General features: G+C 35.5%; 2 protein-coding genes across 5 annotated transcripts in view; one reads left to right on the top strand and one right to left on the bottom strand.

Annotated features, from left to right (window-relative positions):
• The window catches only part of foxk1 (forkhead box K1), a 60206-nt gene extending 41187 nt beyond the window's left edge, over window positions 1–19019 (top strand). Inside the window, exon 9 of the mRNA XM_042484573.2 lies at window positions 16657–19019. Within this exon, the coding sequence (XP_042340507.1) occupies window positions 16657–16889 (233 nt within the window). The 3' untranslated portion in view covers window positions 16890–19019. The remainder of the gene's footprint in view (window positions 1–16656) is intronic.
• Window positions 19020–19126: 107 nt separating this feature from the next.
• The window catches only part of radil (Ras association and DIL domains), a 33031-nt gene continuing 25780 nt past the window's right edge, over window positions 19127–26377 (bottom strand). For 3 of the 4 annotated variants that reach the window (XM_088075830.1, XM_042485367.2, XM_088075832.1), the window contains 3 exons: window positions 24114–24253; window positions 22956–23095; window positions 19127–22704 (listed from right to left, as the gene is read on the bottom strand). In XM_088075830.1, the coding sequence (XP_087931956.1) occupies window positions 22605–22704; window positions 22956–23095; window positions 24114–24253 (380 nt within the window). In that variant the 3' untranslated portion in view covers window positions 19127–22604. The remainder of the gene's footprint in view (window positions 22705–22955; window positions 23096–24113; window positions 24254–26377) is intronic. The other variant, XM_088075831.1, reaches the window with a different exon arrangement.

Raw genomic sequence — 26377 nt, 5'->3', positions numbered from 1 at the left:
AAATTTGACTTTTTTCGACATACTATACTATTGCCTTGTTATCCATTTTTTTTGACATGCTAAATTTTTGGGTTTTTGGTGTTTTTTTTTACCTAATTCCTACTTTATGTACTATAATGCGTGTGTAGAAGGTATTCTACATCATTTTCAGCCATTTTTAGGAGCAGTGAAAATTTGACTTTTTTCGACATACTATACTATTGCCTTGCTGTCCATTTTTTTGACATGCTAAATTTTTGGGTTTTTGGTGTTTTTTTTGCCTTAATTCCCACTTTGTGTACTATAACGCATCTCTACAAGCTATTCTACACCGTTTTTAGCCATTTTTAGGAGCAGTGAAAATTTGACTTTTTTCGACATACTATACTATTGCCTTGCTGTCCATTTTTTTGACATGCTAAATTTTTGGGTTTTTGGTGTTTTTTTGCCTTAATTCCCACTTTGTGTACTATAACGCATCTCTACAAGCTATTCTACACCGTTTTTAGCCATTTTTAGGAGCAGTCAAAATTTGACTTTTTTCGACATACTATACTATTGCCTTGCTGTCCATTTTTTTGACATGCTAAATTTTTGGGTTTTTGGTGGGTTTTTTTGCCTTAATTCCCACTTTGTGTACTATAACGCATCTCTACAAGCTATTCTACATCGTTTTTAGCCATTTTTAGGAGCAGTGAAAATTTGACTTTTTTCGACATACTATACTATTGCCTTGCTGTCCATTTTTTTGACATGCTAAATTTTTGGGTTTTTGGTGTTTTTTTTGCCTCAATTCCCACTTTGTGTACTATAACGCATCTCTACAAGCTATTCTACACCGTTTTTAGCCATTTTTAGGAGCAGTGAAAATTTGACTTTTTTCGACATACTATACTATTGCCTTGTTATCCATTTTTTTTGACATGCTAAATTTTTGGGTTTTTGGTGTTTTTTTTGCCTTAATTCCCACTTTGTGTACTATAACGCATCTCTACAAGCTATTCTACACCGTTTTTAGCCATTTTTAGGAGCAGTGAAAATTTGAGTTTTTTCGACATACTATACTATTGCCTTGCTGTCCATTTTTTTGACATGCTAAATTTTTGGGTTTTGTGTTTTTTTACCTAATTCCTACTTTATGTACTATAATGCGTGTGTAGAAGGTATTCTACATCATTTTCAGCCATTTTTAGGAGCAGTGAAAATTTGACTTTTTTCGACATACTATACTATTGCCTTGCTGTCCATTTTTTTGACATGCTAAATTTTCAGGTTTTTGGTCTTTTTTTGCCTTAATTCCCACTTTGTGTACTATATTACGTCTGTAGGAGCTATTCTACATCGTTTTCAGCCATTTTTAGGAGCAGTCAAAATTTGACTTTTTTCGACATACTATACTATTGCCTTGCTATCCATTTTTTTGACATGCTAAATTTTTGGGTTTTTGGTGGGTTTTTTTTTACCTAATTCCTACTTTATGTACTATAATGCGTGTGTAGAAGGTATTCTACATCATTTTCAGCCATTTTTAGGAGCAGTCAAAATTTGACTTTTTTCGACATACTATACTATTGCCTTGCTGTCCATTTTTTTGACATGCTAAATTTTTGGGTTTTTGGTGGGTTTTTTTGCCTTAATTCCCACTTTGTGTACTATAACGCATCTCTACAAGCTATTCTACACCGTTTTCAGCCATTTTTAGGAGCAGTGAAAATTTGACTTTTTTCGACATACTATACTATTGCCTTGCTATCCATTTTTTTGACATGCTAAATTTTTGGGTTTTTGGTATTTTTTTTTCCTTTATTCCCACTTTGTGTACTATGACACATCTCTACAAGCTATTCTACACCGTTTTTAGCCATTTTTAGGAGCAGTGAAAATTTGAGTTTTTTCGACATACTATACTATTGCCTTGCTATCCATTTTTTTGACATGCTAAATTTTTGGGTTTTTGGTGTTTTTCTGCCTTAATTCCCACTTTGTGTACTATAACGCATCTCTACAAGCTATTCTACATCGTTTTAGCCATTTTTAGGAGCAGTGAAAATTTGACTTTTTTCGACATACTATACTATTGCCTTGCTGTCCATTTTTTTGACATGCTAAATTTTTGGGTTTTTGGTATTTTTTTTGCCTTAATTCCCACTTTGTGTACTATAACACATCTCTACAAGCTATTCTACACTGTTTTTAGCCATTTTTAGGAGCAGTGAAAATTTGAGTTTTTTCGACATACTATACTATTGCCTTGCTATCCATTTTTTTGACATGCTAAATTTTTGGGTTTTTGGTGTTTTTTTTGCCTTAATTCCCACTTTGTGTACTATAACGCATCTCTACAAGCTATTCTACACCGTTTTCAGCCATTTTTAGGAGCAGTGAAAATTTGACTTTTTTCGACATACTATACTATTGCCTTGCTGTCCATTTTTTTGACATGCTAAATTTTTGGGTTTTTGGTGGGTTTTTTTTACCTAATTCCTACTTTATGTACTATAAAGCGTGTGTAGAAGGTCTTCTACATCATTTTCAGCCATTTTTAGGAGCAGTCAAAATTTGACTTTTTTCGACATACTATACTATTGCCTTGCTGTCCATTTTTTTGACATGCTAAATTTTCAGGTTTTTGGTGTTTTATTTGCCTTAAATCCCACTTTGTGTAATATAATGCATCTCTACAAGCTATTCTACATCGTTTTTAGCCATTTTTAGAAGCAGTGAAAATTTGACTTTTTTCGACATACTATACTATTGCCTTGCTATCCATTTTTTGACATGCTAAATTTTTGGGTTTTGGTGGGGTTTTTTGCCTTAATTCCCACTTTGTGTACTATGACGCATCTCTACAAGCTATTCTACACCGTTTTTAGCCATTTTTAGGAGCAGTGAAAATTTGACTTTTTTCGACATACTATACTATTGCCTTGCTATCCATTTTTTTGACATGCTAAATTTTTGGGTTTTTGGTGTTTTTTTTGCCTTAATTCCCACTTTGTGTACTATAACGCATCTCTACAAGCTATTCTACACCGTTTTTAGCCATTTTTAGGAGCAGTGAAAATTTGACTTTTTTCGACATACTATACTATTGCCTTGCTGTCCATTTTTTTGACATGCTAAATTTTTGGGTTTTTGGTATTTTTTTTGCCTTAATTCCCACTTTGTGTACTATAACACATCTCTACAAGCTATTCTACACTGTTTTTAGCCATTTTTAGGAGCAGTGAAAATTTGAGTTTTTTCGACATACTATACTATTGCCTTGCTATCCATTTTTTTGACATGCTAAATTTTTGGGTTTTGGGTGGTTTTTTGCCTTACTTCCCACTTTGTGTACTATAACGCATCTCTACAAGCTATTCTACATCGTTTTCAGCCATTTTTAGGAGCAGTGAAAATTTGACTTTTTTCGACATACTATACTATTGCCTTGCTGTCCATTTTTTTGACATGCTAAATTTTTGGGTTTTTGGTGGGTTTTTTTTACCTAATTCCTACTTTATGTACTATAACGCGTGTGTAGAAGGTCTTCTACATCATTTTCAGCCATTTTTAGGAGCAGTCAAAATTTGACTTTTTTCGACATACTATACTATTGCCTTGCTGTCCATTTTTTTGACATGCTAAATTTTCAGGTTTTTGGTGTTTTATTTGCCTTAAATCCCACTTTGTGTAATATAATGCATCTCTACAAGCTATTCTACATCGTTTTTAGCCATTTTTAGAAGCAGTGAAAATTTGACTTTTTTCGACATACTATACTATTGCCTTGCTGTCCATTTTTTTGACATGCTAAATTTTTGGGTTTTTGGTGTTTTTTTTGCCTTAATTCCCACTTTGTGTACTATAACGCATCTCTACAAGCTATTCTACACCGTTTTCAGCCATTTTTAGGAGCAGTGAAAATTTGACTTTTTTCGACATACTATACTATTGCCTTGCTATCCATTTTTTTGACATGCTAAATTTTTGGGTTTTTGGTATTTTTTTTGCCTTAATTCCCACTTTGTGTACTATGACACATCTCTACAAGCTATTCTACACCGTTTTTAGCCATTTTTAGGAGCAGTGAAAATTTGAGTTTTTTCGACATACTATACTATTGCCTTGCTATCCATTTTTTTGACATGCTAAATTTTTGGGTTTTTGGTGTTTTTTTTGCCTTAATTCCCACTTTGTGTACTATAACGCATCTCTACAAGCTATTCTACACCGTTTTTAGCCATTTTTAGGAGCAGTGAAAATTTGAGTTTTTTCGACATACTATACTATTGCCTTGCTGTCCATTTTTTTGACATGCTAAATTTTTGGGTTTTTGGTATTTTTTTTGCCTTAATTCCCACTTTGTGTACTATAACACATCTCTACAAGCTATTCTACACGTTTTAGCCATTTTAGGAGCAGTGAAAATTTGAGTTTTTTCGACATACTATACTATTGCCTTGCTATCCATTTTTTTGACATGCTAAATTTTTGGGTTTTTGGTGTTTTTTTTGCCTTAATTCCCACTTTGTGTACTATAACGCATCTCTACAAGCTATTCTACACCGTTTTTAGCCATTTTTAGGAGCAGTGAAAATTTGACTTTTTTCGACATACTATACTATTGCCTTGCTGTCCACTTTTTTTACATGCTAAATTTTTGGTTTTTGGTGTTTTTTTTGCCTTAATTCCCACTTTGTGTACTATAACGCATCTCTACAAGCTATTCTACATCGTTTTCAGCCATTTTTAGGAGCAGTCAAAATTTGACTTTTTTCGACATACTATACTATTGCCTTGCTGTCCATTTTTTTGACATGCTAAATCTTCAGGTTTTTGGTCTTTTTTTGCCTTTCTTCCCACTTTGTGTACTATATTACGTCTGTAGGAGCTATTCTACATCGTTTTCAGCCATTTTTAGGAGCAGTCAAAATTTGACTTTTTTCGACATGCTATACTATTGCCTTGCTGTCCATTTTTTTGACATGCTAAATTTTTGGGTTTTTGGTGTTTTTTTTTACCTAATTCCTACTTTGTGTAATATAACACATCTCTACAAGCTATTCTACATCGTTTTTAGCCATTTTTAGGAGCAGTCAAAATTTGACTTTTTTCGACATACTATACTATTGCCTTGCTGTCCATTTTTTTGACATGCTAAATTTTTGGGTTTTTGGTCTTTTTTGCCTTAATTCCCACTTTGTGTACTATATTACATCTCTACAAGCTATTCTACATCGTTTTCAGCCATTTTTAGGAGCAGTCAAAATTTGACTTTTTTCGACATACTATACTATTTCCTTGCTATCCATTTTTTTGACATGCTAAATTTTGGGGTTTTTGGTGTTTTATTTGCCTTAATTCCCACTTTGTGTACTATAACGCATCTCTACAAGCTATTCTACACCCTTTTTAGCCATTTTTAGGAGCAGTGAAAATTTGACTTTTTTCGACATACTATACTATTGCCTTGCTATCCATTTTTTTGACATGCTAAATTTTTGGGTTTTTGGTGGTTTTTTACCTTAATTCCTACTTTATGTACTATAACGCATCTGTAGAAGGTATTCTACATCATTTTCAGCCATTTTTAGGAGCAGTGAAAATTTGACTTTTTTCGACATACTATACTATTGCCTTGCTGTCCATTTTTTTGACATGCTAAATTTTCAGGTTTTTGGGTTTTTTTTGCCTTTATTCCCACTTTGTGGACGATAACGGATCTGTACAAGCTATTCTACATCGTTTTTAGCCATTTTTAGGAGCAGTGAAAATTTGACTTTTTTCGACATACTATACTATTGCCTTGCTGTCCAGTTTTTTGACATGCTAAATTTTTGGGTTTTTGGTGTTTTTTTTGCCTTAATTCCCACTTTGTGTACTATAACGCATCTCTACAAGCTATTCTACATCTGTTTTCAGCCATTTTAGGAGCAGTGAAAATTTTACTTTTTTCGACATACTATTCTTTTGCCTTGCTGTCCACTTTTTTTGACATGCTAAATTTTTGGGTTTTTGGTGGGTTTTTTTGCCTTAATTCCTACTTTGTGTACTATAACACGTATGTAGAAGCTATTCTACATTGTTTTCAGCCATTTTTAGGAGCAGTGAAAATTTTATTTTTTTCGACATACTATACTATTGCCTTGCTGTCCATTTTTTTGACATGCTAAATTTTTGGGTTTTTGGTGTTTTTTTTTACCTAATTCCTACTTTGTGTAATATAACGCATCTCTACAAGCTATTCTACACCGTTTTTAGCCATTTTTAGGAGCAGTGAAAATTTGACTTTTTTCGACATACTATACTATTGCCTTGCTGTCCATTTTTTTGACATGCTAAATTTTCATGTTTTTGGTGGGTTTTTTTGCCTTAATTCCCACTTTGTGTACTATAACGCATCTCTATAAGCTATTCTACACCGTTTTCAGCCATTTTTAGGAGCAGTGAAAATTTGACTTTTTTCGACATACTATACTATTGCCTTGCTATCCATTTTTTTGACATGCTAAATTTTTGGGTTTTTGGTATTTGTTTTGCCTTAATTCCCACTTTGTGTACTATAACACATCTCTACAAGCTATTCTACACTGTTTTTAGCCATTTTTAGGAGCAGTGAAAATTTGAGTTTTTTCGACATACTATACTATTGCCTTGCTATCCATTTTTTTGACATGCTAAATTTTTGGGTTTTTGGTGTTTTTTTTTACCTAATTCCTACTTTATGTACTATAATGCGTGTGTAGAAGGTATTCTACATCATTTTCAGCCATTTTTAGGAGCAGTCAAAATTTGACTTTTTTCGACATACTATACTATTGCCTTGCTGTCCATTTTTTTGACATGCTAAATTTTCAGGTTTTTGTCTTTTTTGCCTTTATTCCCACTTTGTGTACTATATTACGTCTGTAGGAGCTATTCTACATCGTTTTCAGCCATTTTTAGGAGCAGTCAAAATTTGACTTTTTTCGACATACTATACTATTGCCTTGCTGTCCATTTTTTTGACATGCTAAATTTTTGGGTTTTTGGTGTTTTTTTGCCTTAATTCCCACTTTGTGTACTATAACGCATCTCTACAAGCTATTCTACACCGTTTTCAGCCATTTTTAGGAGCAGTCAAAATTTGACTTTTTTCGACATACTATACTATTGCCTTGCTGTCCATTTTTTTGACATGCTAAATTTTTGGGTTTTTGGTGTCTTTTTTGCCTTAAATCCCACTTTGTGTAATATAACGCATCTCTACAAGCTATTCTACATCGTTTTTAGCCATTTTTAGGAGCAGTCAAAATTTGACTTTTTTCGACATACTATACTATTGCCTTGCTGTCCATTTTTTTGACATGCTAAATTTTTGGGTTTTTGGTCTTTTTTTGCCTTTATTCCCACTTTGTGTACTATATTACATCTGTAGGAGCTATTCTACATCGTTTTCAGCCATTTTTAGGAGCAGTCAAAATTTGACTTTTTTCGACATACTATACTATTGCCTTGCTGTCCATTTTTTTGACATGCTAAATTTTTGGGTTTTTGGTGTTTTTTTTGCCTTAATTCCCACTTTGTGTACTATAACGCATCTCTACAAGCTATTCTACACCGTTTTTAGCCATTTTTAGGAGCAGTGAAAATTTGACTTTTTTCGACATACTATACTATTGCCTTGCTATCCATTTTTTTGACATGCTAAATTTTTGGGTTTTTGGTGGTTTTTTTTACCTAATTCCTACTTTATGTACTATAATGCGTGTGTAGAAGGTATTCTACATCATTTTCAGCCATTTTTAGGAGCAGTGAAAATTTGACTTTTTTCGACATACTATACTATTGCCTTGCTGTCCATTTTTTGACATGCTAAATTTTTGGGTTTTTGGTGTTTTTTGCCTTAATTCCCACTTTGTGTACTATAACGCATCTCTACAAGCTATTCTACACCGTTTTTAGCCATTTTTAGGAGCAGTGAAAATTTGACTTTTTTCGACATACTATACTATTGCCTTGCTGTCCATTTTTTTGACATGCTAAATTTTTGGGTTTTTGGTGTTTTTTTTGCCTTAATTCCCACTTTGTGTACTATAACGCATCTCTACAAGCTATTCTACACCGTTTTCAGCCATTTTTAGGAGCAGTGAAAATTTGAGTTTTTTCGACATACTATACTATTGCCTTGCTATCCATTTTTTGACATGCTAAATTTTTGGGTTTTTGGTGGGTTTTTGCCCTAATTCCCACTTTGTGTACTATATTACGTCTGTAGAAGCTATTCTACATCGTTTTCAGCCATTTTTAGGAGCAGTGAAAATTTGAGTTTTTTCGACATACTATACTATTGCCTTGCTATCCATTTTTTTGACATGCTAAATTTTTGGGTTTTTGGTGGGTTTTTTTACCTAATTCCTACTTTATGTACTATAACGCGTGTGTAGAAGGTATTCTACATCATTTTCAGCCATTTTTAGGAGCAGTCAAAATTTGACTTTGTTTTGACATACTATACTATTGCCTTGCTATCCATTTTTTTGACATGCTAAATTTTTGGGTTTTTGGTGTTTTTTTTGCCTTAATTCCCACTTTGTGTACTATAACGCATCTCTACAAGCTATTCTACATCGTTTTCAGCCATTTTTAGGAGCAGTCAAAATTTGACTTTTTTCGACATACTATACTATTGCCTTGCTGTCCATTTTTTTGACATGCTAAATTTTTGGGTTTTTGGTGTTTTTTTTGCCTTAATTCCCACTTTGTGTACTATAACGCATCTCTACAAGCTATTCTACATCGTTTTTAGCAATTATTAGGAGCAGTCAAAATTTGACTTTTTTCGACATACTATACTATTGCCTTGCTGTCCATTTTTTGACATGCTAAATTTTTTGGTTTTTGGTGGGTTTTTTTGCCCTAATTCCCACTTTGTGTACTATAACGCATCTCTACAAGCTATTCTACATCGTTTTTAGCCATTTTTAGGAGCAGTCAAAATTTGACTTTTTTCGACATACTATACTATTGCCTTGCTGTCCATTTTTTTGACATGCTAAATTTTTGGGTTTTTGGTGTTTTTTTTTACCTAATTCCTACTTTATGTACTATAACGCGTGTGTAGAAGGTCTTCTACATCATTTTCAGCCATTTTTAGGAGCAGTCAAAATTTGACTTTTTTCGACATACTATACTATTGCCTTGCTGTCCATTTTTTTGACATGCTAAATTTTCAGGTTTTTGGTGTTTTATTTGCCTTAAATCCCACTTTGTGTAATATAACGCATCTCTACAAGCTATTCTACATCGTTTTTAGCCATTTTTAGGAGCAGTGAAAATTTGACTTTTTTCGACATACTATACTATTGCCTTGCTATCCATTTTTTTGACATGCTAAATTTTTGGGTTTTTGGTGTTTTTTTTGCCTTAATTCCCACTTTGTGTGCTATAACGCATCTCTACAAGCTATTCTACACCGTTTTAGCCATTTTAGGAGCAGTGAAAATTTGACTTTTTCGACATACTATACTATTGCCTTGCTGTCCATTTTTTTGACATGCTAAATTTTTGGGTTTTTGGTGTTTTTTTTGCCTTAATTCCCACTTTGTGTACTATAACGCATCTCTACAAGCTATTCTACACCGTTTTCAGCCATTTTTAGGAGCAGTCAAAATTTGACTTTTTTCGACATACTATACTATTGCCTTGCTGTCCATTTTTTTGACATGCTAAATTTTTGGGTTTTTGGTGGGTTTTTTTGCCTTAATTCCCACTTTGTGTACTATAACGCATCTCTACAAGCTATTCTACATCGTTTTTAGCCATTTTTAGGAGCAGTCAAAATTTGACTTTTTTCGACATACTATACTATTGCCTTGCTGTCCATTTTTTTGACATGCTAAATTTTTGGGTTTTTGGTGGGTTTTTTTGCCTTAATTCCCACTTTGTGTACTATAACGCATCTCTACAAGCTATTCTACACCGTTTTCAGCCATTTTTAGGAGCAGTGAAAATTTGAGTTTTTTCGACATACTATACTATTGCCTTGCTATCCATTTTTTTGACATGCTAAATTTTTGGGTTTTTGGTGTTTTTTTTGCCTTAATTCCCACTTTGTGTACTATAACGCATCTCTACAAGCTATTCTACACCGTTTTCAGCCATTTTTAGGAGCAGTGAAAATTTGAGTTTTTTCGACATACTATACTATTGCCTTGCTATTCATTTTTTTGACATGCTAAATTTTTGGGTTTTTGGTGTTTTTTTTTACCTAATTCCTACTTTATGTACTATAACGCGTGTGTAGAAGGTCTTCTACATCATTTTCAGCCATTTTTAGGAGCAGTCAAAATTTGACTTTTTTCGACATACTATACTATTGCCTTGCTGTCCATTTTTTTGACATGCTAAATTTTCAGGTTTTTGGTGTTTTATTTGCCTTAAATCCCACTTTGTGTAATATAACGCATCTCTACAAGCTATTCTACATCGTTTTTAGCCATTTTTAGGAGCAGTGAAAATTTGACTTTTTTCGACATACTATACTATTGCCTTGCTGTCCATTTTTTTGACATGCTAAATTTTTGGGATTTTGGTGGGTTTTTTTGCCTTAATTCCCACTTTGTGTACTATAACGCATCTCTATAAGCTATTCTACACCGTTTTCAGCCATTTTTAGGAGCAGTGAAAATTTGACTTTTTTCGACATACTATACTATTGCCTTGCTATCCATTTTTTTGACATGCTAAATTTTTGGGTTTTTGGTATTTTTTTTGTCTTAATTCCCACTTTGTGTACTATAACACATCTCTACAAGCTATTCTACACTATTTTTAGCCATTTTTAGGAGCAGTGAAAATTTGAGTTTTTTCGACATACTATACTATTGCCTTGCTATCCATTTTTTTGACATGCTAAATTTTTGGGTTTTTGGTGGGTTTTTTTAACTAATTCCTACTTTATATACTATAACGCGTGTGTAGAAGGTATTCTACATCATTTTCAGCCATTTTTAGGAGCAGTGAAAATTTGACTTTTTTCGACATACTATACTATTGCCTTGCTATCCATTTTTTTGACATGCTAAATTTTTGGGTTTTTGGTGGGTTTTTTTAACTAATTCCTACTTTATATACTATAACGTGTGTGTAGAAGGTATTCTACATCATTTTCAGCCATTTTAGGAGCAGTCAAAATTTGACTTTTTCGACATACTATACTATTGCCTTGCTGTCCATTTTTTGACATGCTAATTTTTCAGGTTTTTGGTGTTTTATTTGCCTTAAATCCCACTTTGTGTACTATAACGCATCTCTACAAGCTATTCTACATCGTTTTTAGCCATTTTTAGGAGCAGTCAAAATTTGACTTTTTTCGACATACTATACTATTGCCTTGCTGTCCATTTTTTTGACATGCTAAATTTTGGGTTTTTGGTGTTTTTTTTGCCTTAATTCCCACTTTGTTTACTATAACGCATCTCTACAAGCTATTCTACACCGTTTTCAGCCATTTTTAGGAGCAGTCAAAATTTGACTTTTTTCGACATACCATACTATTGCCTTGCTGTCCATTTTTTTGACATGCTAAATTTTTGGGTTTTTGGTGGGTTTTTTTGCCCTAATTCCCACTTTGTGTACTATAACGCATCTCTACAAGCTATTCTACATCGTTTTTAGCCATTTTTAGGAGCAGTCAAAATTTGACTTTTTTCGACATACTATACTATTGCCTTGCTGTCCATTTTTTGACATGCTAAATTTTGGGTTTTGGTGTTTTTTTGCCTTAATTCCCACTTTGTGTACTATAACGCATCTCTACAAGCTATTCTACATCGTTTTCAGCCATTTTAGGAGCAGTGAAAATTTGAGTTTTTCGACATACTATACTCTTGCCTTGCTATCCATTTTTTTGACATGCTAAATTTTGGGGTTTTTGGTGTTTTTTTTTCCTTAATTCCCACTTTGTGTACTATAACCCATCTCTTCAAGCTATTCTACACCGTTTTTTGCCCTTTTTTGGAGCAGTTAAAATTTGACTTTTTTCGACATACTATACTATTGCCTTGCTGTCCATTTTTTTGACATGCTAAATTTTTGGGTTTTTGGTGTTTTTTTTTACCTAATTCCTACTTTATGTACTATAACGCGTGTGTAGAAGGTCTTCTACATCATTTTCAGCCATTTTTAGGAGCAGTCAAAATTTCACTTTTTTCGACATACTATACTATTGCCTTGCTGTCCATTTTTTTGACATGCTAAATTTTCAGGTTTTTGGTGTTTTATTTGCCTTAAATCCCACTTTGTGTAATATAACGCATCTCTACAAGCTATTCTACATCGTTTTAGCCATTTTAGGAGCAGTGAAAATTTGACTTTTTTCAACATACTATACTATTGCCTTGCTGTCCATTTTTTTGACATGCTAAATTTTTGGGTTTTTGGTGGGTTTTTTTGCCTTAATTCCCACTTTGTGTACTATAACGCATCTCTATAAGCTATTCTACACCGTTTTCAGCCATTTTTAGGAGCAGTGAAAATTTGACTTTTTTCGACATACTATACTATTGCCTTGCTATCCATTTTTTTGACATGCTAAATTTTTGGGTTTTTGGTATTTGTTTTGCCTTAATTCCCACTTTGTGTACTATAACACATCTCTACAAGCTATTCTACACTGTTTTTAGCCATTTTTAGGAGCAGTGAAAATTTGAGTTTTTTCGACATACTATACTATTGCCTTGCTATCCATTTTTTTGACATGCTAAATTTTTGGGTTTTTGGTGGGTTTTTTTTAACTAATTCCTACTTTGTATACTATAACGCGTGTGTAGAAGGTATTCTACATCATTTTCAGCCATTTTTAGGAGCAGTGAAAATTTGACTTTTTTCGACATACTATACTATTGCCTTGCTATCCATTTTTTTGACATGCTAAATTTTTGGGTTTTTGGTGGGTTTTTTTAACTAATTCCTACTTTATATACTATAACGCGTGTGTAGAAGGTATTCTACATCATTTTCAGCCATTTTAGGAGCAGTCAAAATTTGACTTTTTTCGACATACTATACTATTGCCTTGCTGTCCATTTTTTTGACATGCTAAATTTTCAGGTTTTTGGTGTTTTATTTGCCTTAAATCCCACTTTGTGTAATATAACGCATCTCTACAAGCTATTCTACATCGTTTTTTAGCCATTTTTAGGAGCAGTCAAAATTTGACTTTTTTCGACATACTATACTATTGCCTTGCTCTCCATTTTTTGACATGCTAAATTTTGGTTTTGGTGTTTTTTGCCTTAATTCCCACTTTGTGTACTATAACGCATCTCTACAAGCTATTCTACATCGTTTTTAGCCATTTTAGGAGCAGTGAAAATTTGACTTTTTAGACATACTATACTATTGCCTTGCTGTCCATTTTTTGACATGCTAAATTTTTGGTTTTTGGTGTTTTTTGCCTTAATTCCCACTTTGTGTACTATAACGCATCTCTACAAGCTATTCTACATCGTTTTCAGCCATTTTAGGAGCAGTGAAAATTTGACTTTTTTCGACATACTATACTATTGCCTTGCTGTCCATTTTTTTGACATGCTAAATTTTTGGGTTTTTGGTGTTTTTTTTGCCTTAATTCCCACTTTGTGTACTATAACGCATCTCTACAAGCTATTCTACACCGTTTTTAGCCATTTTTAGGAGCAGTCAAAATTTGACTTTTTTCGACATACTATACTATTGCCTTGCTGTCCATTTTTTTGACATGCTAAATTTTTGGGTTTTTGGTCTTTTTTTGCCTTTATTCCCACTTTGTGTACTATATTACGTCTGTAGAAGCTATTCTACATCGTTTTCAGCCATTTTTAGGAGCAGTGAAAATTTGAGTTTTTTCGACATACTATACTATTGCCTTGCTATCCATTTTTTTGACATGCTAAATTTTTGGGTTTTTGGTGGTTTTTTTTTAACTAATTCCTACTTTATATACTATAACGCGTGTGTAGAAGGTATTCTACATCATTTTCAGCCATTTTTAGGAGCAGTTAAAATTTGACTTTTTTCGACATACTATACTATTGCCTTGCTGTCCATTTTTTGACATGCTAAATTTTCAGGTTTTTGGTGTTTTATTTGCCTTAAATCCCACTTTGTGTAATATAACGCATCTCTACAAGCTATTCTACATCGTTTTAGCCATTTTTAGGAGCAGTGAAAATTTGACTTTTTTCGACATACTATACTATTGCCTTGCTATCCATTTTTTTGACATGCTAAATTTTTGGGTTTTTGGTGTGTTATTTGCCTTAAATCCCACTTTGTGTAATATAACACATCTCTACAAGCTATTCTACATCGTTTTTAGCCATTTTTAGGAGCAGTCAAAATTTGACTTTTTTCGACATACTATACTATTGCCTTGCTGTCCATTTTTTTGACATGCTAAATTTTCAGGTTTTTGGTCTTTTTTTGCCTTTATTCCCACTTTGTGGTCTATATTACGTCTGTAGAAGCTATTCTACATCGTTTTCAGCCATTTTTAGGAGCAGTCAAAATTTGACTTTTTTCGACATACTATGCTATTGCCTTGCTGTCCATTTTTTTGACATGCTAAATTTTTGGGTTTTTGGTGGGGTTTTTTTACCTAATTCCTACTTTATGTACTATAACGTGTGTGTAGAAGGTATTCTACATCATTTTCAGCCATTTTTAGGAGCAGTCAAAATTTGACTTTTTTCGACATACTATACTATTGCCTTGCTGTCCATTTTTTGACATGCTAAATTTTCAGGTTTTTGGTGTTTTATTTGCCTAAATCCCACTTTGTGTAATATAACGCATCTCTACAAGCTGTTCTACATCGTTTTTAGGAGCAGTGAAAATTTGACTTTTTTCGACATACTATACTATTGCCTTGCTGTCCATTTTTTTGACATGCTAAATTTTAGTGTTTTTGGTCTTTTTTTGCCTTAATTCCCACTTTGTGTACTATAACGCATCTCTACAAGCTGTTCTACATCGTTTTCAGCCATTTTTAGGAGCAGTGAAAATTTGACTTTTTTCAACATACTATACTATTGCCTTGCTATCCATTTTTTTGACATGCTAAATTTTTGGGTTTTTGGTGGGTTTTTTTTACCTTATTCCTACTTTATGTACTATAATGCGTATGTAGAAGGTATTCCACATCGTTTTTAGCTATTTTTAGGAGCAGTCAAAATTTGACTTTTTTCGACATACTATACTATTGCCTTGCTGTCCATTTTTTTGACATGCTAAATTTTAGTGTTTTTGGTCTTTTTTTGCCTTAATTCCCACTTTGTGTACTATAACGCATCTCTACAAGCTATTCTACATCGTTTTCAGCCATTTTTAGGAGCAGTCAAAATTTGACTTTTTTCGACATACTATACTATTGCCTTGCTGTCCTTTTTTTTAACATGCTAAATTTTCAGGTTTTTCACCTTTTTTACCATTATTTCCCACTTAATGTGCAATAAGGGATGTCTACAAGCTATTCTACATCGTTTTCAGCCATTTTTAGGAGCAGTCAAAATTTGCCTTTTTTCGACATACTATACTATTGCCTTGCTGTCCATTTTTTTGACATGCTAAATTTTCAGGTTTTTGGTGGGTTTTTTTGCCTTAATTCCCACTTTGTGTAATATAACGCGTATGTAAAAGCTATTCTACATAGTTGTCACTCATGTTGAGGAGTAGTCAAATATTGAGTTTTTTCGACATACTATACTATTGCCTTGCTATCCATTTTTTTGACATGCTAAATTTTTGGGTTTTTGGTGGGTTTTTTTTAACTAATTCCTACTTTATATACTATAACGCGTGTGTAGAAGGTATTCTACATCATTTTCAGCCATTTTAGGAGCAGTCAAAATTTGACTTTTTTCGACATACTATACTATTGCCTTGCTGTCCATTTTTTTGACATGCTAAATTTTCAGGTTTTTGGTGTTTTATTTGCCTTAAATCCCACTTTGTGTAATATAACGCATCTCTACAAGCTATTCTACATCGTTTTCAGCCATTTTTAGGAGCAGTCAAAATTTGACTTTTTTCGACATACTATACTATTGCCTTGCTGTCCATTTTTTTGACATGCTAAATTTTTGGGGTTTTGGTGGGGTTTTTTTACCTAATTCCTACTTTATGTACAATAACGCGTGTGTAGAAGGTGTTCTACATCATTTTCAGCCATTCTTAGGAGTAGTCAAAATTTGACTTTTTTCGACATACTATACTATTGCCTTGCTGTCCATTTTTTTGACATGCTAAATTTTTGGGTTTTTGGTGGGTTTTTTTGCCTTAATTCCCACTTTGTGTACTATAACGCATCTCTACAAGCTATTCTACATCGTTTTTAGCCATTTTTAGGAGCAGTCAAAATTTGACTTTTTTTGACATACTATACTATTGCCTTGCTGTCCATTTTTTTGACATGCTAAATTTTTGGGTTTTTGGTGGGTTTTTTTGCCTTAATTCCCACTTTGTGTACTATAACGCATCTCTACAAGCTATTCTACACCGTTTTTAGCCATTTTTAGGAGCAGTAAAAATTTGACTTTTTTCGACATACTATACTATTGCCTTGCCATTCACGTAAGAGTGCAAATATGTATTTGGATGTGAACTGTCCCTTCAAAGCATCTCAAATCTTACCTCAAGCGAATTCTCTTTTTCCCTTCCTTTCCTCTCCAGGCATGAGTAGTCCTCTCCAGATCTTGGCTGCCCAGGCCTCCAGCTCTCCTCCAGTGCTGGTGAGCAGACAGCCCAGTGCAGAAAGTCTAGCTGAGCAGCCAGGTGAGCCCCAGGCCAAGCGGCCAAAGATGGAGGACGAGGGTGGAACTGAATCTTCTCAGCATCAAGTCACAGCTGCTCAGCAGCCCGTCATTGTTGCCATGACATCACAAACCCATGACCCTAGGAAGTGAAACCCAGGGCCTTTTACCAGGTACCCGATGGACAGCCTCTTTATGGTCTCCCAACTGCTTCGCCTTTTATACTCATTTGATATGACTGCAGCCGACATGGCCAAAAGATGTACCGGCAGCCTCTGTTAACAGAAGGGAAGAAATTGTAAGGAATATATATTTTGGTCAAAAAAAAAAACAAAAAAAACATTAAAACTTTCAAATGCATTCTGAATGTAAAAAGCAAGTAAATTTTTCAGGACTTTTTCAGCTTTAAAGTCTCTTTCATGTAATCCATCATTCACTGACACAAGTAAGATTTAAAGCTTCTGAGAGCATTATGCCTATGAAAATAATTTCAGCACTACTTTTGAATGTTAAATAATATCTCAGACACAACATTTACTCTACTGGATTGATCAGATGCATCAGTTACTGTCGCTGTCAGGCCAAAGAACTCACGTCTCCTGTAAGTCTTATTCAGATCAACTGCCTGATGTAAAACCAGAGAACTTGTGTTCAGAGATTTGAAACAGCCAGCATTTACAGGAGAAACTGATGATCAGAGATGGTATTGATGTTGTGTAGTTTCACAAAGTCGTGGACAGAAAGATGGAGAGGACTTAGCCACATATACCCATTGATGGAGCATGGGAGACTCTTAAGAATATGATTGTTTTCTTCATAAGGCCATCTGTACTGAAAGAAAAGAAACATGGTAAAAGGATAGTTAAGATTTTTGAATTTTTGAAGTGGAATTGATATGATCAATTGTCCATGTATTACTTACAGTATGGCGAAAGGCAAGCCCCCAATTTGGAGGAGCGGGCTGGAGTCCAACGTGGAAGCTTAGTAGTCTACTGCTGTGGATGGGGGTTAACAATAAAAATATATTTTGTCCCATCTAAAACAATATCAGTTTAAGTGTATGCTACACTGAGTATTCTCACTGTACCCCATACAACCCCCATGTTAAAAAAACCTGAACTATCCCTTTACTATCGAGGCCTAGATCAGAATGTGAGGTGTCTTTACTTCTTGCCTTCTTTTTAAAGCACACAAAAGAAAGGAGGTGTTTTTTATGAAGAGATGGGAGGAATAACAAACCAGGACTTTGCAGTTTTTGCTTCACTTCAGCTCAGTTTGGTTTATCAGTGTGACAGCAGAGAAGGGCAAAAAAGAGAAGAAAAAAAGAGGCAACTATTTGGAGTTGATTGAAGTGGAGCTAACCTAATGTAGACAAACTGATTGTTTTAATTTTTTTCAGTAGTGGTAACAGGAGGTGGAACAGCCTGTGCGTACAGTTTTGTTTGTCTTAGCACAGAAAAGCATTATTGTAATAATCCTTAAAGCCTTAAATATTTCTACATTTTTTGTCTTTTATTTTAACCTTTAGACAGCTTTACCTTTTTAGATTTTTAACACAGCGCTTCTTTAACAGTACATGATCGGCAACACTACAGTGGTGACAGTTATGTTGCATCAGTAGAGTTATATCAGTTTTATCAGGGGAAGGGCGGGACCAACACATGACCATAAATTTCAACTGCTCTTTTATTTCTTTCTGTATGGTACTTTTGACATATTTTCTATTCTTGCCTCCCTACTCTTTTGCTTTCAATTTCCCCTAAATGCATTAACCTTTCTCCCAGTCTACCTCTCTCCCTGTCCTCAGTGAGCGGTTTCTATCTTTGCTGTCTCTACAGAGGCATCAAGCTGTTGGCAATTCCTGTCTCAGACAGACTTTGCCTTAATTAGATATCCCTCAGCACTTTCTCCACCCCTCTAATCTCATTCTCACTCTGCCTTTAGCTTTTCCGAATGTCCTTGCACGGGCCTCATTTTTTAGCTGGCAATCAGGCACAATTTGCGCAAGATTACAGTGATTGTTGTTGCACATTAGAGAAAACAAACAAAAAAAAAATGTGTAATGATTGTATGCTGCTCTATCTGCTAAATGACAAAGCAATTTAGAAGGTATTTTTTCTGATTTTGGAAAAAAGAGAAAAAATATTTTGCTATATGTAAAAACAGCTGTCGTCAATACGTAAACATTCTGGAAAATAGAGAAGTATATGTATTTTTAAATGTTTCTGTTTTTGTGATTTGTTAAAATGTGTAGCACAAATTAAAATTCCTTATTGACTTAAATTTTACACTGTCTTCTCTTATTTGAGCAGATGCCAGCCCATTTTGGGTAAGTCTCCAGTCTCACTGTTGTTACATTTCGTACATCAGTTTTCTTAGCACAAACTAAATCCAAGTATCCAACAATCTTTATTCTTACGTACCATTGTTTTCAACAGTATAAATAATGAACAGAGAAGAACAGACATGCATGAGATCAATGTCATACAAACCGTAAAACGCACAAAAATTTTACTGCAAAGAATTTGATAGAATCAAGAGGAGAGAAAAACCAAGCTGATGGGGAAAAAAGAAACAATGTCTGGGTTGAAACTGTAACTTCAATAGTGCACATGAGAAGTGCTGAAATGATTATCGCAAGCTTTTCAGATACAGTAAGTGGATTTGATTCTTTTTTAATGCTACTTTAGCAGTTTCACTTTAACCAGACAAAAGCTGGGCTTTTACAGACTGGTTAATTGGAAGAATAGTTAGACATTTTATTCAATAATGTAAATAATAGCGGTTGAAGCTCTCATTAACATAAACAACAGTCCCTCAGTACCTTGTGTGACAGCCTTTTGCCGCAGCCTCGTCTTATTTAGAGAGCCTGTGCACATCTCACTCTATAGCTGAGCAGAGAAGAAATTTCAAATGGCTCTTGAATTAAGAATTATTTTTCTGGACAATGTTAAACTTACAGACTAAACTGTGCTCAATTTTGACTGTTTTCAGTGATTTCTTACTTTTAGACTTGACTAACGAATCTAAATTTAAACTTCCTTTAATTGTTGGGGAAAAACGTTGAATTGAATCCTGTTTTGCACTCACAGCATTGAAAATTCATTTTTTATAAAAACCATCAGCAACATCTTCATCTACAAAACACTAAAACGAATACAGAGAAACATGCAAGCCGAAAAAGAATTCCACTGTGTAGCATATCTGTCAGAAAAAATGCCATAGTATACTGTCCACATAAAAAAGTCAGAATATAGCATGTCAATACTAAGTCACTGTGTAATATGTCAAAAAATGCAATAGCATAGTATGTCGAAAACAAATGATATAGTATGATAAAAACTACTATAGTATAGTATGCAGTATAAAATACCATAGTACGGAGAGCCCAGCAGCTCACCTGGTAGAGCGGGCGCCCCGTGTACAGAGGCTTTGTCTCACCTGCAGGTTCAACTCCAATCTGCAGCCCTTTACTGCACGTCATCCCCTCTCTTCCCCTTTCACCTTTAATCTGTCCTATCAATATGGGCATAAAAAGCCTAAAAAATAATCAGTTTACTATTTAAAAATGTCTACAAAAAGCTATAGTATGTTCTTTTATGGAAGCACCACAGTATACTGTGTCAAAAAAATTCTTTTGTATAGTATGCCAATAAAGGCCATAGCTTAGTATGCAGATAGAAGTCACGAAAACAAAGTACAGTATGCCAAAAAAAAAATCCACAATAGCATGTTAAAACAGCCATAGTATGGTATGTGGAGAAAAATAATCAAATAATACTGTAGCCTTTGGTCTGTACTGTACTTTTTTCACAAGTTTGAGGTATTTTGATAACATTTAGAACACAGCTTTTTATTTCTTCCAGTAAGAAGCTATTATGTGAAGCTGATAAAACAGTAATTCCCAAAAAATTAAGTTAATAACAGCTTAACAACTAAAAGCAATGCTAATGCTTAGCTTCACGTGGTGATCTTTGCCCCTGCTTCATATGTTACTTAACATCAATAATGTGACTTAGTGCTTGCTATTATCTGGGATTTGGGTGCCATGATATTATGACGAAGCTTTAACGTGTGCTCCAAGTTATGTTAAATGACACATTTTTAAGGAGTGTACCTTTAGATGGCTGAAGGGCAAGAATGAACTACTGAAAATGTAATAAATGGTTCATAACACAATATACATTCTTTGAAGCTGATGTAAGGCCTTTATTAGTGTTTACTGATATCGTTTCAACAACTTAATCCACAATTTTAAATATTCATGATCAAAATGTAGCAATAAATTGATATTTTTTGACAACACTACCACAGACCTCAAAGTAAAAGGTCTTAAGTGAAACTTTTTTCCATCAAAGAAATAGTCCTCAGGTCAGGAGATAATCTAGCAATGGAAATATAATAATCGTAAAGACAGCTGCTGTTGATTTTTTTAAAATGTAATTTTTCGATGCTGTGAACAACCAAAATCAAACAACATTCACCTCTATTGTATTAATCTGGAGAGAAAACTCTCAAAGACAAGTATCTCGAAATCTAGCCAAAAACCACGACTATCTGCATGTCTGGATTCTACTAGAAGTAAAATATAAATAAATGTTTTCTGTTATTTGGGTGGGCTAATCCTTTTCGAAAAAGTGCAGCTCACGGCTTTTGTGGACTTTTAGTGCTTAAAATAAATTCACATGTAGAAGAAAAAAAATCCCAAACTCATCACTACAATCCTGTAATTTTAGAAGACAGTTTCTTTTTTTTCCATCAGCAGATTTAAGTGTTTACGGACCGATATATTACAGAAAAAAAATGATCCAGTTGTTTCCCAAATGCAGTTTCAGTTTTTGAATGTTCAAACAATGTTTGACCAATATTTACAAACAGCTATTTACACCTCATAACCAGATACATACAGCATATATTCACAACAAAAGTGTAGTTTATACACGCCAGGATTGTGCCTCAGAGTGAATCATGTTGTCTTGATGATCCAGTAATCAATAAATAATCCCACAACAGCCGCACATCATCTGTGCATTTGGAGCCTCAACAGCTCATCTGTATTCCAGTGGAGGTATAAAGTCCAGTGCTTAGGTTCAATGGGAGAGCTGGGCTCGATGTCTCGAGTCCTTTTGCCCCACTCTCCGGTACAAAAGTCAACATTCATACACAATCGTTTGGTCTGTTGAGCAGGTCTGCTTTGTGAGGCCCTAACAAACAGAATTATGAAATATTCCACTTCAAAAAACATCCAGCGTGCACCGAGGCTGTCCTCGCGTTTGTCTCGGAAAGCTTTTTAGAATCATAAAGTACATTCTCAGCTTGCGTCCAACAGTTTCAGTCCCTTCGTCTGAGAGCAGGGTAGCTATTTTACCATGCTACTTACTGTCTGAATTAATAATACAAATTGTCCTAAAATACAGGTGGAAAAAGTCCAATGTGTGCACATCCTCCGAACGCCGACTGAAGAGAAATTAAAACGCTACAATCTACTGTGCTTTAAACCACATCAGACTGCATATTGACTCGCCCGCCTCGAACTCTGATTAATTAGGCAATTTTTCCTCGCAGCATATTCCTTTGATGTCGCGGTGGGTTACGGATTCTGTCTGTCACACGAACCTAGCAGGAGTTAGCGTGAAAGGAAGCGGGTCTGGCAGCTGTGGCGTGGAGTCATGGAGCGTTATCTCCAGTTTGATTGCTTGGCTTTGTGCTGACGCTCGGTTTCACATTCATATTTCATGCCGCGTGTGTACGCATGGGTGTGTGTGTTTGTATGTACCCTGTTGATCGGCGCGCACGTCTGCGTCTCTCGTCGAATGGCTGTCCTACCTCTCCGTCAGGTGTAGTGTGTTGTGCGCGTCTCAGAGGTGGTCAGCAGGATGAGGCACTGATCTTCTCTGAGACATCGGGGTCGGACTTGGCCACAAGGAAACGCAGGCGACCTCCTCCAAGGCGAATCAGATCCACCGCGCTGCGGGGAGCGTGAAGGGGGAAGTAGAGAGAAACAGACAGAATCCAGTTACATGAGGCTCAGCAGAGACAGACTGAAAATGACCTGTCTGGGCTCGTGCCAATCAATCAAAGTAATCAATGGGCTTAAGAGGCTGACAGCCACAGGTATGGTTAACATTGTGGGAGCTGTCATCAAAGTCAATATCACCCAGCAGTATCATTAATCTCCACTAGTCTATTGTTCTGGTCACAGACAGCACCACTCTGTACCTCTGGTAGTCTGCTCCTATCAGACTGGTCCCGTTCACAGCCAGAATGCGATCTCCGATCCTCAGTCTGCCGTCAGAGGCAGCAGGTCCGTCAGGGATCAGAGTCCGGATGTAAATGCCTGGAGCGTTGAGAGGAGTGTGCTGCAGGAGGGACAAGTGTTAGACTGTATCCACTATGTGCGTTCATTATGTAGGTGGGCATCTGGTAGAGCTGAATGACATATTAATTTATACTATGGCCAATGAAAACACTCAGAGCACTATTTTTGTTCCTTGATTGCCGGCAGGTGTCTGTTAAAACTTCTACAGGGCACTTGAAATGTTACGATACACAGATAAACTTCATAATCAGGTCTGTAAGGTAAAGTACACTGCAGATAACCACTGCACAGGCACATCTGCTTCATGCTGTTACCGCTGAAAGGGTTACGTCACTATTTTTCAACCTGGACCCTATAGTCTCATTTTTTTGTGTATAAAAGAAAATTTTTTGAAATCGGTCCAATATGTGGCAGTGGCGAAACAGGCTGCAATGTAACCACTTAGGGTATGTACGCACTGTCAATTTATGTTCACAGATGTTCAACAGATGTCTTACAGATTACAGATGTCTGTGAATATTATGGAAAGGATCCATACAGAAATAGACCTTTTTAATAAAGTGTACGTTTTTGTTCAACCAGAAACAGCCCCAAAATCTCTGTCGCCAAACCCACCAGACTCAATTTAAATTTACAGTAACTTTAGCGTCCTAAAAAACTTTTCAAACTGCATTCAAAGTTGACAAAGACAAAATAAAAATTAACAAAGCCATTTTGCTTCGTCTTTCTGCCACAGCAACTCGGGTTCGGTTGGAAAAAAGCCTCAAATCACCCAGTGTGAAAACATACTGGCTTTATATGCGCTAAAATTAAAAACTTAATTAAAATTAAACCAGAAAATATTCACATTGAAGAATTTTTGTTTTTCTTAAAAAATACTCACAGGTTTATCAATTGTGGAATTATTTGGCAATTAATTAAATAGTTAACAACTACCTGATTAACTGCCGCAGCTCTACAAAGTAGTAAACCAGCTGTTTTCCAACAACATGCTCCTGAAACCTGGACTGACACTAAGGTAAAATGTAACATCTGTTTATAAACGTCTGTCTACTCACCAGGCCGTCTATAAGTCCCATGCCCAGTCCGTAGGGTCCCTTGTCCAGTTCCACTACAAACACCACACACAAGTCATCAGGAAGGGGAGGGGCGCCAGGGGAGGATACAGGGAAAGGAAACTCACACCCACTAATACACCCTGCAGAGGACACGGACACCCAAATGCACAAAAACACACACACACAGGGTCTCGCTATGGGGTTGGACAAACACAAGAGGTCTTGCTGTGCAAAGGACACGCACACAGATACTGAGACACATGCTACAGAGCTGATCGGACACACAAACATGTGCTTCTGACGAGGGCCTGCAGATGTCACACTCACTACACTGTAAAGACTGCACAGACGCTGCCGTCATGCGAGGCACGGAGCCGACTGACGAGCTCCAGCGTTTCAACTACAGGGCTGCACAGCGAAGAAGTGCAGAGTTAAAGCTGCATTTATTGATTTATGGCCACTGGGGGACAGAAGAACTCCAAAACCATCAGTATGATCAGTTATGAAGTTATCACCGCTCTGAGCACTGCATCAAACAGCACTTAGACTCCTGACCGTGAAGTACCTTCTACAATACTCTCATGTTATGTGCAATACTCTCTTTTTTGTTTATAACTTTCGATGATGATTATGCATTTGTAGGCACTGGGTATGTATGTTTGAACTGGTGTGTGTGTGTGTGTGTGTGTGTGTGAGTTTATTAACTTAATCGCTTTTTTCCACTATTTATTTCAGTCAGTTATTTTTTGAGCTCTGCTGGGGTAGTGCAACTACATTTTGTTGTGTATACCTGACGGATGTAATGACAATAAAGGTATTGTGATTCTGATGTTTAGCATGTTACCAAACACTGCTTGCCTATACATCACAGCAACATTATCGCCAATTCGAATTGGTGCTCCAGGACACGGTGATGAATGTAAATCTAATGTTAGCTCTCATTTTGGCTCTGGTTGGGACTTCCAGCTGTTACACAACCTTCACCAGCGAGAAATTAGCTTTCCTGCCAGCGTACAGCGTGTGTAGCGTAGCATACAGCTGGTTTATCAGAAGTTTTAGCAAAAAACAGCTGCTTGATGCTGCTTAAAACAAAGCTGATAAAAGCGCTTAAACTGGTGGTCATTCTTGTTTTTTTTTTGATGGATATGAGTGATGTTTTTAACATGTCGTTTAGCCATAAATTCACAAACATAAACAACATAGATAAAATGTGTCAGTGTTCCCACACATTTTTATGGACTAAATTTCAAAACTTTTTCATGACTTTACTTTTCAAAGACCCATAATCACATGTTTTGCTTGCCCTATATGCCTAGCGTTTTTCAAGTGTATCGAGACTCAGTCACTTCAAACATAATTAAAGCTAGCTGGCATAAACGGAGGGAGACAGAACGTGGTGAGAAAATGGAGAAATGTACGTGACGGTAAACAAAATGACACATTTGAGCTATGTTACGTCAACAGCTACATTATGTGGTTTGTTATCCATGGAGGATTACTGCAACAGTGTCATTACACAATGAAATGCCATGACATTTCCAACATTTTCTGTGTTTCTATTTTTACTTATTCCATGACTTTTCCAAAACTTTCAGAGTTTCTTTTTTTTACTTATTCAAGGACTTTTCCAGGACTAGAAATTGTGAACTTCCATGACTGTTCCAGGTTTTCCGTCATCGTGGGGACCATATGCATATATTAACAGAAATCTGATCTAAAATAAGTACCTAAATGTGTATGTTGAACCCTCCCCACCAACCTACTCTGAAAGAAGACATCTTATGGTAGGAAAACAGCCCTGAATCTCAAAATTGACCAGTGCATGAAAAAACGTTTTGTTTTTTTCCCCTGGAAAAATATTCCAATTAGTTCCCTGCAGTACAGATTTTACACGTGGAAAAGACAAAGCACTTCCACAGAAACCCTGAGCTCAGGTGTTAAAATCGGAAAAAGCTGGATGTGTGAATCCCTAACATTGTGTATAAAGCAGTGGTTCCCAACTGGTCCAGGCACGGGGGCCAGATTTTCACTTTAGTCATTAGTTCGAGGTCCTCACATTATAAAACCACATATTCAATTTTGTTTCACAACATGTAAAAAAGAAGTTAGCTCACCTAAAAGCTCAGAGCCAGAAATTAACTGTAATTTAAAATAAATTGTGTTTTTTTTCCGAAACACGTTCATGAGTCACCTGCAGCCCATTCACAATGGACCCGCCACCCACTTCTGGACCACACCCACCAGTTAGGAACTACTGGTATAAT

Source organism: Plectropomus leopardus, chromosome 3 (genome assembly GCF_026936395.1).
Source record: "Plectropomus leopardus strain MGB_pleo_1.0 chromosome 3, ASM2693639v1, whole genome shotgun sequence".
Lineage (NCBI taxonomy): Eukaryota > Metazoa > Chordata > Actinopteri > Perciformes > Serranidae > Plectropomus > Plectropomus leopardus.
The sequence above is the reverse complement of the archived record's forward strand: the minus strand, read 5'-3'. Positions and strand labels throughout refer to the sequence as shown.